Source organism: Pelodiscus sinensis, chromosome 14 (assembly GCF_052426305.1).
Source record: "Pelodiscus sinensis isolate ZL-2025 chromosome 14, ASM5242630v1, whole genome shotgun sequence".
Classification (NCBI taxonomy): domain Eukaryota; kingdom Metazoa; phylum Chordata; order Testudines; family Trionychidae; genus Pelodiscus; species Pelodiscus sinensis.
The window spans coordinates 47,610,955-47,623,139 of NC_143065.1; the positions used below are offsets into that span (position 1 = coordinate 47,610,955).

General features: G+C 48.2%; 1 protein-coding gene across 2 annotated transcripts in view; it reads right to left on the reverse strand.

Moving 5' to 3' along the window:
* The window catches only part of TUBGCP4 (tubulin gamma complex component 4), a 33,407-nt gene extending 21,508 nt beyond the window's left edge, over positions 1 to 11,899 (reverse strand). For both annotated transcript variants that reach the window (XM_075916976.2, XM_089782143.1), the window contains exons 1-8: positions 11,450 to 11,899; positions 10,951 to 11,079; positions 9,378 to 9,500; positions 8,253 to 8,306; positions 7,279 to 7,335; positions 6,165 to 6,244; positions 5,218 to 5,419; positions 1,079 to 1,244 (exon numbers count right to left, since the gene is read on the reverse strand). In XM_075916976.2, coding sequence (XP_075773091.1) covers positions 1,079 to 1,244; positions 5,218 to 5,419; positions 6,165 to 6,244; positions 7,279 to 7,335; positions 8,253 to 8,306; positions 9,378 to 9,500; positions 10,951 to 11,079; positions 11,450 to 11,527 — 889 coding nt within the window. In that variant the 5' untranslated portion in view covers positions 11,528 to 11,899. The remainder of the gene's footprint in view (positions 1 to 1,078; positions 1,245 to 5,217; positions 5,420 to 6,164; positions 6,245 to 7,278; positions 7,336 to 8,252; positions 8,307 to 9,377; positions 9,501 to 10,950; positions 11,080 to 11,449) is intronic.
* Positions 11,900 to 12,185: the final 286 nt, after the last annotated feature.

A 12,185-nucleotide genomic window follows, 5' to 3' on the forward strand; every position in this document is an offset into this window, starting at 1 on the left:
GATCTCTTTCAATTCACTGCACAGGAGTAATAACTTTCTCCACTATGAATAAAGCCTTTATTGGGAGTCAACTATGATCAGATTTGTCAAGGACACAAACATTGGAGAAGCAAATGTAAAGGGACAGACAAAATGCAAACTAGCTGGGAACAATCTGAGCAGGGGAAGAATGGAGATTTGATCCTAATAAGTTATGAAGTTGTTTGTCCAGAACATGATCACTGTTGTCCCTGTACTGGCATCAATGCTAACCCCCAAGTTGGGACAGCTGGGTTGAGTAAGTATGAATGGAGCTCTGTGGCAGGTCTCAGAGAAGAAAGCATTCACTGTATCAGCTCAGAGCTTGCCTTCTCTGATAGAACAGGCTTCTACACTACAAGGAGCTGGAATAGCATGTATATCACTAACATGATTGGATACATATCTCTAAGCCTCTTATATCCATCTAGTGCCATGTCACTTCTGCAGGAAAGCAGAGACACTTGCGGTGGGGGTGGAGACTAGGGAACTGAAGGAGATGGAATTTGGGCATTCTTTTGGCAGGCTCTTTGGTGTGGATATAGACAAGCTTTTTTCTATGGAACACTGACGGTGGTTTAAAAGCTTCAGGGGGTAGCCGAGTTAGTCTGTACAGGATAAACTTAAACAACAAATAGTCTGGTAGCACTTTAAAGACTAACAAAACATGTAGATGGTATTATGAGCTTTTGGGGGCACAACCCACTTCTTCAGATGACCGGAGTGGGTCAGCCAAAAGTACTTGAATGCACACTCTTGGCTGCTGTGAGAACCACAACTTCAAGAGTTAAACAGGAGTGGGGGAAAGTACAAACCCCCATGGCTTCACAGCATGATCTGTAAGTGCCAAGAAAGTGCTGGGTCTTGCACTGAAGGTGGATCAACTATTTAAAACTTCTCAGTTGGGTCCAGACAAACCAAAGAACCTAGTATTAAGATATGTAGGCTACAACTCTTTGGAAAGTGCTCTCGAATTAAACAAACTGAAGAAAGATCATGGGACTGCCAAGTTTTGGCAAAGAGCCAAGTAAACAAGCCAGACAGGGTCGCTGAGTCTTACCTTTTCTAGTCAGGTTTACATTTTGATTCTCGAACATCTGTACCGACTCTCCCACAAAGAGGATCTTCTCAGCAACTCTCACAGGGATGTATGATGGTAACATCTCCACTCGCAGAGAAAACTGTTTCAGAGATGGTGCTAACATGTTCTCCTCCTCAATCAGACGCTATCACAGACCCCAAGGAGATGACCAGGAAGCAGCAGAAAACATAAGGCCAGACAGAGAGAAGGGTTGGGGAAACAGAAGGAAAAGTGCAGGGAAGGGGGAAAAAAACCAAGAGGAAAACCAATGTAAATAAAGTGGGGGAAAAAAGGCCAATCAACCCCACATTATTCAGATACACTGATTCCAATGCTGTTTTAGCCAGTTTCTAATCTATGCCAGCAGTCCCTCATTTCTTGAGTAACTTGTTTCCTTGATAGCTGCACACAAGGCTTTATGAAAATACAGGGCTATAGCAACTGACTCTTTTATTCAATATTCAGTTAATATTCAGAAACTCTATAAAGTAGAAGTGTATGATTTTTCTCTTAACAGGAGCAATGCTGCTTTGACCTTATGAAAAGTTTCAGGGGGAGCCATGCTAGTCTGTATCTTCAGAAACAATAAATCCTGTAGCACCTTAGAGATTAACTGATTTATTAGGACATAAAAACCCATGAAAGCTTATGCCCCAATACATCTGTTCATCTGTGAAGTGCCACAGGATTCCTTGTTGCTCTGCCCTTATGTTAATCTAGATATTTCATAACTCTCTAATCAGTGTTTCAACCTATTGTCTGGGTACAGATGAGTATGGTTCATTGATCCATAATCCAAAGTTCACGTAAGTACCATTTTTAAAGACCTGTATTGTTACTCTCTGCTTCCCCAATTCAACATCTGATTTCAGGAAGTATTTGCATATTTTTGTCAAGTATCAGAGGGGTAGCCATGTTAGTCTGGATCTGCAAAAATGAGGAGGAGTCCTGTGGCACCTTATAGACTAACAGATGTATTGGAGCATAAGCTTTCGTGGGCAAAGACCCACCTTGTCAGATGCATGTAATGGAAAAGATGCACTACATGCATCTGACGAAGTGGGTCTTTGCCCACAAAAGCTTATGCTCCAATACATCTGTTAGTCTATAAGGTGCCACAGGACGCCTCATCACTTTTGCATATTTTTGTTAGCAGTTCAGCCACTCTCTTTTCAAGTCCCTCCAGGGCTCTTAGATGAAGACTGCTCAGTCCTAGAGACTTGTTTTTAATTTATCCTTTTGACACATCAATCTGAGGTTGCCTCATCTTTCTTATCTGAAAAAAGTAGACATGAGGCAGGAATCCCAATATCCTCTTTGGTGAAGACAGCGGAAAACATATGAGGCTCCTCTGCAATGTCTTCATTCTCAACACCTCTTTCACCTCCTCGGGATTGTGCAGACTCACCAATTCTCTCAGACTCCCTGTATGAGAACTGAAATAATGTCTTGGTCTGTCTGTCCTTAAAAATCCATTGTAGGTCCATCCATGTGTGTGTAAGCTAGGCTAGATATAGCTAGGCTCCCTTGAGTCTCCCACCAGTGGCTGGATCAGCTAGAGCTTTGAGTCTGCTACTGCCTCTAAGCAATCCCCCTCCACACTGCACTTTCAGGCCATCTGAACAGGCTTGATCTTAAAACAGAAGCCTCAAAAGGTTCATTTGTTTGAATTCAGTATCCAACTCAAATCTAACAGGTGTAACTGCTAGAGGACAAAGAACCATACTGTGCTAGCCAGCATAAATTACCCTTCATTTGCGGTATGCAGTATTGTGGCACAAGTGAAGATGTGGAAAAATTCTATCAGAAGCTCAAGGAAATGTGCTCTCAAAAACCCATATACCGAAAAACTTGTGCTATCTGGAACTTAAGCAACTGGAAAACTGTAAAAACCAGCAAATTTTTGATGCCGGGAAAAGAAAAAAAGAAACTTGCCCTTTCACTTGGGGGAGGGGCAAACGGCAGCTGGAAGTAAGCATCTTAGTTCCCCCATAGCTCTTGGCACCCCTGGCAGGCCAGCTCCCCCCACCCCACAGCTCCTGCACACCCCCCAGTCATCTTCACCTCCCAGCTTCCACCCTCCCTCACCAGGCTGTATTCTGTGCCCCCCTTAGCTCCTGTGGCTCCTGGCACCTCCAGCCATCTCTGCCTCCCGCTTTCTAACCCCCCTCACCAGGCCGCATCCCGTCCCCCCTCCCGTGGCCTCTCCTAGCAGGCTACATCCTGGCCCCCACACAGCTCCCGTGCCCCCCCCCCCCCATAGGCACCGCCCGGTTCCCCCCCTCAAATAACCAGAATTTTTAGGTTACCAGCGCACCCTAATCCCCGGGCGTGCCAGATAACACAGATTTTACTGTATATGATTGCGATGGAAGACTTCAATGTCAAGGTCTGAAGAGGGAAAGAAGGTAAGAAGTTTGAGGTGTGGCATTAGTGAACAGATTCCACAAGGAGAGCACCTGGCAACCCCAGGCGAACATAAAAAAAAGGATAGAACAGGAATGGAAGTGCTTTGCAAAGATTTCCACACCAAACTGTTCTCATCTCAAATATCCCACTACCAACACTTCACAGACCAAGAAGTGCATATTCCCATTCTTCATCAGCAAAGTTCCTCATTCAGTTTATCAAATGAAGGAAGGAAAAGTTCCTGAAAAAGAGGGCCTTAATTATCGAAATAAGAGCTGGATGCCAAGATTTCTGGGAAACCCTTATTCAGAGACTTAGCAGGAAATGTAGAAGACCATCTAGCTGAGAGTCCAACACCATTTGCTGTACAAGGGCGACTGGGAAGATCTGAAGAACTATCCTTCAATATGCCTGCTTCTACACGTCCACAAGCTAGTCACTCAGAATCTGGACAAGCAGCAGGTAGGTTTTCAAAGGAATTCCAGCTATTGGAGTGCTCAAGGAAAAAAGTGTTCAATAGTAGAGTGCTGAAAGCTCTCTCAGAGCAGGGCATTGATACAAAATACATCAAACCACTAAAGGAATTCAATTCTATCAAGGATGTCATCCGGGGGGGGGGGGGGGAATCAACAAGGCAACACCTGCCATCCTGACTCAAAAGGGCTCTCCGCAATGTTGTACAGCAGCAAAACCTGGGCGCCAACAAAGACAGAGGAACAACAGTTATCATGGATACGGCAATGGAAAAAAGAATTTGGGGAGTTTCAATCTATGACTGAGTCCCTAAGGAAGTGATCAGACAGCAGAGTGGAATGCAGGATGTCACTGAAGGCAGGTATAGTAAAATGCAATGGGCAGGGCATATAGATGGGTTCACTGGCAACCAATGAAGGGCAACGGTCATCAGGTGGTTCCCCCAGTAACTGAAACAACCATTGGATAACCTCCAAAGAGATGGGAAGATTTTCTTGTGAAAAGGCATGCTCACACATGGAGAAGGCAGGCCAGGGATAAGGGACGAATAGAAGACGTGTTGTGATCAGCCCAATTTATGTGAGGACTGAATGACTGATTGATCAAGGTGATGCAGTGTTGTTGTCTTGGTCCCAGCATCAGAGAGAGACAAGGTGAGTAAAGTTAGAACTTTTATTGGACCAACTTCTGTTGGTGAGACAAGCTTATATAGAGCCCTTGTTACAGGTCTGGGAACTGTACTTAAGTGTCACAGCTAAGTACCTTTCCCAGACTTGAAGAACTCTACATAGTTTGGAAACCTCTCTCTCTCTCTCACTACCAGAAGTTGGTCTAATAAAAGATCTCACCCTCCTTCTCTTTTTACTTGCTGTATTTGATCCTTTCTAATGCTTCTTTTCTGAAGGACACCTACTTAGTTTGAACCTCTTGGACTTAATCATTTATCCATGCTAAACTTTTTTCATTTTCTTATCTTCATGCTTCCTTTCTTGTTTGATGTATGTGTGCATTATATGTGGCATGATGCTTAAGACAGTCCATATCCCCCCACGTCTATGACATCTGTGTCTTGTGTCTAGTTTGTAGCTGCATATTACAGCATCCCATTGATTTCTTGTCTTACCATGGCTCATTAATGCCTGTTAAGTAGTGGCTTTCACACTGAAGCAAAAAAAGATTTCTGAACACATTCCCTAATGCCCTGAGAATGTCCATTCTTTGACCTGCAATCTCACCAGATCCTGCAGTTCTCGCAGCTGTTTTCCTGTTAGTCCCCCAATTCCCAAGTCGTCGTCCTCTTCTTCAGGCTGGGCAGGGACATTCCCGGAAGAGGGGCCCTGTTTAACAAAAAACTCTTCGTGTTGGTCCAGGAGCAGTCCATGCAGCATCCAGGCAGAGAGTTGCTTATACATCACTCCATGACAAACAGCCAGGATCCTGAGGAACAAGACAAAGGAGAGTGAAAGAGGGCAGCATATACAACAATCAGAACTAAATACACATCAGCCAGCATGGCAAGAGCATTACCAAATGCAATTTGCTCATGGAAGAAGGTAGGTGGCATTGAGTGTGCCATTAAAATACTGTTACCTCCCTCACAGGAAGTAGGGTTGTTAGCCCTACTGCTCCTCCTCACTTAGCTGCTATCTTGAAAGTCTGGACTCTCATTTCCTCCTCCAAGGGAACACATTTCTACTAATATTCAACCAAATCACCCCATGTCTGAATCTCCAATCTATGTTCCAAGGGGTCCACTGACATAAAGTAACTTCTTCTATTGCCACTTCATTACAAATTGCATTAGGTAAAGAAAAAAGTAGAGGTGGGAGACACACAGACTTACGAAGCCAAACCCTCACAACCGACCCCTCATTAACAGTCTCAGCAGAGGGCCAGGAAGAATAAACTCTGATCTTCCCTAGGAAGTGCCTCAAGCTCTAAAGTGCCAGTAGGCTCACTCATGTGTGAAGGATGCTTGTACTGCAGCGATCTATCTTGTACCTGTCCTGTGCATAAACAGAAGACTTGAGCCTGCAGGGCTGTCAGCCCAGCACCCCACTCCTGTCTTTCAGATTGCACAGGGCTCTTTTTGCTATAGGTTGAGAAAAGAGACATTTGAGCATGAACTTTAGCTGTTACGAGAGCATACTAGCCAAGCAGTAATATTAATGAATCTCCTTACTTTTCTAGTGCACTACGCACAGGAGGCAGCCCACCACAACTGTGCTTATGGACAGTCTCCAGAAGTTGACAGCCATGAATCTGGGAGAAGAAACAAAATGTTCAAACTGGTTTTGCAGAGAGAAGTCTTCATGTGATGTTATACCAAATTTCAGACGTTCAAATGCTACCCCAACAGCTGAATGAACGAAGAAGGCTTTGCAAAGACAAGGAAATGTCCATGGAAGCAAAGGTCCTGAAGGGAACTGAAAAGGGGAACTATACTCTCCCTTCATACCCAAAGGGCCCAGCAAACTTGTGGACTCCAGTATACAAGATATCCCATAATCCTGTTACACACTGGAGTACAGTTTAATTTAATGGATTCTCAAGTCAGAAATCCTGCTTCATCTTTGGGATTTAAAAGACTCAAGAAATCCATCACTAACAAAGATGGCAAGAGTGTTACATGTGAATTAAACATGATCTAAGACAAAGGCTCTCTGCAGTCCCCTCTTCCAGCTCACCTTCTTGCATCCTTGCTCCATACTTGTCCCTCTGTGTCTCCATTTAATCCTGTCTCAGAATCTCTTCTCCCAACCACAGAAATGCACATCATTTCATTCTGACCAACTCCAATTACAGCCTTGCCAACTCACATCCCCCACCCCATCTTCTGTAAATTACAAAGGGGAAAAGAAGGGAATTTGGTATCAGTACGAGCTTCATGCTGCTGGGCTACGTCCACCATATGATTTTTTTTTTGCCTTAGTCTCTCCAACTAGTTATGTAAGTGACACCAAATGAGCAGTGTCCTAGATGCTGCACTGACACCAATGAGAAACTAATCCAGAGCCATTAGATAATCTGCCCATTTACAGGAGCACATATGGATGGTTCTGACCACCATAGCACCTATTTCTTGCTGATCCTTAAAATCTTTCCTTGGCCCAACCCATGCAGTCTCAAAGAAAGATACAAAGTCTGAAAAGAAAAACTGTTTCCTGAGGAGCATCATCTGCATATTTCCTTCAGGCTCTGTCAAATATCTGGTGATACTCAGATCATTTTAACTAAAGGAAATGGACATAAACAACAGATTCTACTAAGGAGAATCCAGCTCCCACTTACTATACCTTCTGGGTCTTGATCTGCTCCACCACAACCATCACCGAGGGGAAGAGGAGTTGGAACTGCAAAGCAAAGAACAAGATGTAAAATTAGACGAAGTACTCCTACGTGAAGAGGGAACGTTTGGGGCTAGTACAGACAGCAGCTAATTGTAGTGGTTTACCAGTCTATCACCTCACTGGCCCCACTTCGTGTTTTGGATATACTTGGAAGGGAGACCATGGCTTCTGCATAGAGATGAGATGATTATACCAGGATAAGGTGATGCTACTTTACCCTAATGTCAACAACTAGAGGTGAGGCTTATCTCGAGATTCTCTGGTCACTGTCTAAGGCTGTAACGGATGACAAGAGTTGTGCCAATGTGCTGAAAGTACTCTCTAGCTGCTGCTGAAGTTGCTCAAGATGATAAATTGAGAAGACTCCAATTTGAGGATAGGAAGAGTCACACTGGCTTCCCTCCTGTTTTGCAGCTAAACTGTAAATGGGACTTTTGGAGGCAGACAGAAACTGATGGATGGTTCAAGGGGGAGCTATTTACATTCCTGACAAGGCAGTGATGCTTGCCTCCGCAACTGACAGTCAAGAAGATTCTGTCAGGTAGGCACATCACCCCAACAGTTGTGCTCCATGGTGAAAAAGTCATTAAAAAAACCAAACTGGTTTGTAGTCTGAGAGCTAGAGCTGTTTAAAAATCAAGTGCAGGCTATAGCTTTCTGATATTTCTTAAATGTGATACATACTATCAGCTATTTCAATTTTGCACGAAGATGGAAATTGGAAACGAAAATTTATTTTTTACATGTACTACTATCCTATATATTAAGGCAAAAGATGGCACTAATACAATTTTAAGGCTCAGAAGTTAAGTGTACAAACATCAGCAATTCAGAATATAAAGTTCTAGTAACAATGGTAGCTCTGCAACACTGCGCATGTTATATATGCCCATAGTAAGGTGACAACAAATGCAATATACCTGATCCAGGGAGTAGTTAATGTGAGAAATGGAGAGGTGAGGGTCAGCCAGGAACTGTAACAAAAGTTAATGCAAAGCAAAATAAGTCTCTAATCAATAGCACTAAACCTAGGTGTAAAAAGGTAAAGAGCAAAATGAACCCTCAGATGCTTTGGAAAAAAGTCCCAGTAACCTTACCAGAGTAGGGATGTTAGTGGGTAGTCAAGCGGAGTACTTGACTACTCACTCCCTTCCCCCCAAACCCCACTTGCTGCCTTTGTATGGGAGGCGGGGGAGGAGAAGAGGCAGGAGCCAGCTCAAAAGCTGGTTTCCCTTCAGCACCATCTCTGCTGTGCTGCCTCCCTACCCTGCTGCTTTTAATCCGGGGGGGGGGAGGGGGGAATTAGGAGGCTGTTCTGGCAGCACCAGTTCACAGTAGCCAAGGTTGACCACGGCCAGGGGCTGCTGCCAGCTCACACTAGTCTAGGATGCTGTGCCTCTGCATTTTAAATGTAGTAAGAGCTCCATGGCTCTTAAAATGCAGAGGTGCAGTGCAGATGGCCCCCAGAGGCCCCAGGAACTACCCCCACCGGGACTCTGCATAGTGGCCCTTTACAAATATCACACAATTAGTCGGTATCGACTACACAATCAGCCAGACAACTGCAATTTAACATGCTTAGCTGAGAGACTTTTGAGTTACATCCCCCCGCAGGCTGTTACTTATGATGCAGCCCGTTTAATTCACTTTCAGTGACTCAAAGTGAATCTACACAAGAGATGACGTGATGCCTACCAGCTTGGTTGATGCACCATGGATTTAACCAAGGGCCTTAACAGCTATACAATGAGTCTCTACAGCTTGGCCTGAGGGACGAGGATCTGAGGACTGAGACATTTTCACTCTCTGTAGGTCAGACATGTGGAGGGAGGGGGTGAAGGAGCAAAGAATGGACATGTAACACACTGACCAGTGGGTTATAATGGAACTTCACAGCAGCAATTTAGAAAATATCCGCAGTGGAAATCAAAGATTCCATCCCATCGTCTGCTTCTTGTTAGCTTATTTGTTATTGGAGACAAGCTTCCACTGCATGGTATTTCAGCTCATAACACTGAACAAGTTCTTCCAGTTCTCTCCCTTACCTCCTGCTCCAGGTCAAGCAACGCCTGTCGATAGGGCTGCAGCACTGAATCGAGCCCTGTACAGAAGGCCCGCAAATAAATCCCATGTAATCCACATAGATTCTGCTGGGAAGGATGATGGTCCTAAAAAATCAAATAGTTTTGCATTAGCCGTAGGACATTGGTGAGTGAACTGGGGACTGTGGCCCAGATACCTGAGATATTTAGGAACTTACCTTCTATTAATTTCAGTCTTCAGCTAGGGATGTAAAATCCTGTTTAAATTAGTTAACTGGTTAAATGTTAACCGGTTAAACTTAACTGAGTAAACACGGGTGGGCTGGAGCACCCTGTGCTGGGCTGGGAATCAGCAGCCTTACATGGGGCTGGCAGCTCATATGAGCGGGCAGCCATGGGGCCTGCTCCTGAGTAACAGTTAACTGTTATCCAGTAAGCATCACCCATTAACGGCGATAGGGGCTTTTTTGCGGAAAAGAGCGTCTAGATTGGCATGGACACTTTTCTGCAAAAAGTGCTTTTGCAGAAAAGCGTCCATGCCAATCTAGACGCTCTGTTCCAAAAATGCTTTTAACGGAAAACTTTTCCGTTAAAAGCATTTCCAGAAAATCATGCCAGTCTAGACGTAGCCTTATAGTTTTAGCCTTCACTGAAGGTACCATTAAAATCAACTGTTAATCAGACATGAGTCAGCTGTCAAAGATGGAGCAGTATTGTATTCAGTCCCTTTGGATATACAAATAAGGAACTCTTGAGATAGAAGACTGCATAATACAGTGGCCATTTGTAAATTTCACTGTTCCATTGTGCTGAAGTGAACTGTTCACAAATGTATCTTAATCCATTTTACAGACATCCCTAAGAACATAAGAATGACCAGCCTGGGTCAGACAGACCAAAGGTCCATCTAGCTCAGAATCCTGTCCGCCAACAATGGCCTTCAGGTGCCCCAGAGGGAACAAACAGAACAAAATCATCAAGTGATCCTTCCTCTGTCGCCAATTCCTAGACTCTGACAAACAGAGGTTAGGGACACCATTCTCACCCATCCCGGCTAATAAGCATTGACAGACCTAACCTCCATGAATCAATCTAACTCTTTTTGAACACTTTTAAAGTCCTGGGGTTCGTTTAGACTGTATTCCTCTCTCGAAAGAGAAATGCAAATGAAGGAGATCAAAAATTCAAATGAAATGCGGATTTGCAAATTTTGCAGTTCATTTGCACTCATGTGAGTGCGCTTTTTCAAAAAAAAACTGCACTTTTTTTTTCTTCCCAAAGAGCAGCCTCTGTGAGTGGTGGGTCCCTTGTGGGGCTGGCGCATCCCCCAACCTCTAGCCGACAGGGAGCTGCTCCAGCCGGCTGAGGACCATGCTGACAGTGACCCAAGGGACCTCTCACAGCCCTGCTTTCTCCCGCCAGATCTTGCTGCAGCCACGGTGGAATGGGGCTGTGCACCGCCCCCGCAAACCGCTGTCACTGCATCGCTGAAGGGGCCTGCGCCGGGCGCCTCTGGGCAAGAGCCGCTCACGAAGCGTAGCGCTGGCCCGGCCCCGCCGGCAGCCCCCCGGCCCACCTGCTGCTGCACGTGGCCCGTGTACTGCTCGATGAACTCGGTGAAGCGGATGTAGTCGGTGCCCAGGCGGCAGAGGCGGCTCAGGACACTGCTCTCGCTGGGGTGCAGGAACGGTAGCTCCTGGGACACCTGCGGGGAGCGGGGCCGGGTGAGCGCGGGGCCGGCGGGAGGGGGGGACCGCACCTGCGGGGGGAGGGAGGAGGGAGGGGGGGCCGCCCCTGCAGGGGGAGGGGCGGAGGAGGAGGGAGAGGGGGGGCCGCCCCTGCAGGGGGGGAGGAGGGGGGAGGGGGGGCCGCCCCTGCAGGGGGAGGGGCGGAGGAGGAGGGAGGGGAGGGGGGGAGGGGGGGCCGCCCCTGCAGGGGGAGGGCGGAGGAGGAGGGAGAGGGGGGGCCGTCCCTGCAGGGGGAGGGGCGGAGGAGGAGGGAGGGGGGGGCCGCCCCTGCAGGGGGAGAGGAGGGAGAGGGGGGCCGCCCCTGCAGGGAGAAGGGGGGAGCCGTACCTGCAGGCCGCTCCTCTTGCTCCAGGTGAAGGCAGCCCCGGGGTACCCGCTCAGCGCCAGGAGCAGCTCGTGAATCATCCTGCAGCTAGGAGCGGGCTCCCGCAAAGGCCCCTGGGACCTGTAGTCCCGCTCCTCGCACAGCCCGACGGGAGCGGCTGCTCCCGCAAAGGCCCCTGGGACCTGTAGTCCCGCTCCTCGCACAGCCCGACGGGAGCGAGGCCCCAGGCGTGCGGGGGCGCTCTCGGGCCGGTCGCCTGCCCAGCTCGTGCTCTGCAGCCCCCCGGCCCGGGCCCGGTCTCTCGTCCCGGGGGCAGCGCCCCGCCTGCCCTGCGCCGCGCGAGGACCGTCTCTTTCTTTCGCTCGGAGCGGCCTCGGTTCCCGCTTCGCAAAGGGCCCGCGGCCCCGCCCCGCCCCGCCCGGAGCCAGACCCCGCCCCGAGCCAGACCTCGCCTGGCCCCGCCCCGCCCCGAGCCAGACCTCGCCTGGCCCCGGCCCCGAGCCAGACCTCGCCCGGCCCCGCCCCCGCCCGGCCCCGAGCCAGACCTCGCCTGGCCCCGCCCCGCCCCGCCCCGAGCCAGACCTCGCCTGGCCCCGCCCCGCCCCGAGCCAGACCTCGCCTGGCCCCGGCCCCGAGCCAGACCTCGCCTGGCCCCGCCCCCGCCCCCCCGACCCCCTCGCCCCCCGCCCCCGCCCCGCCCCGCCTGGCCCCGCCCCGCCCCGAGCCAGACCTCGCCTG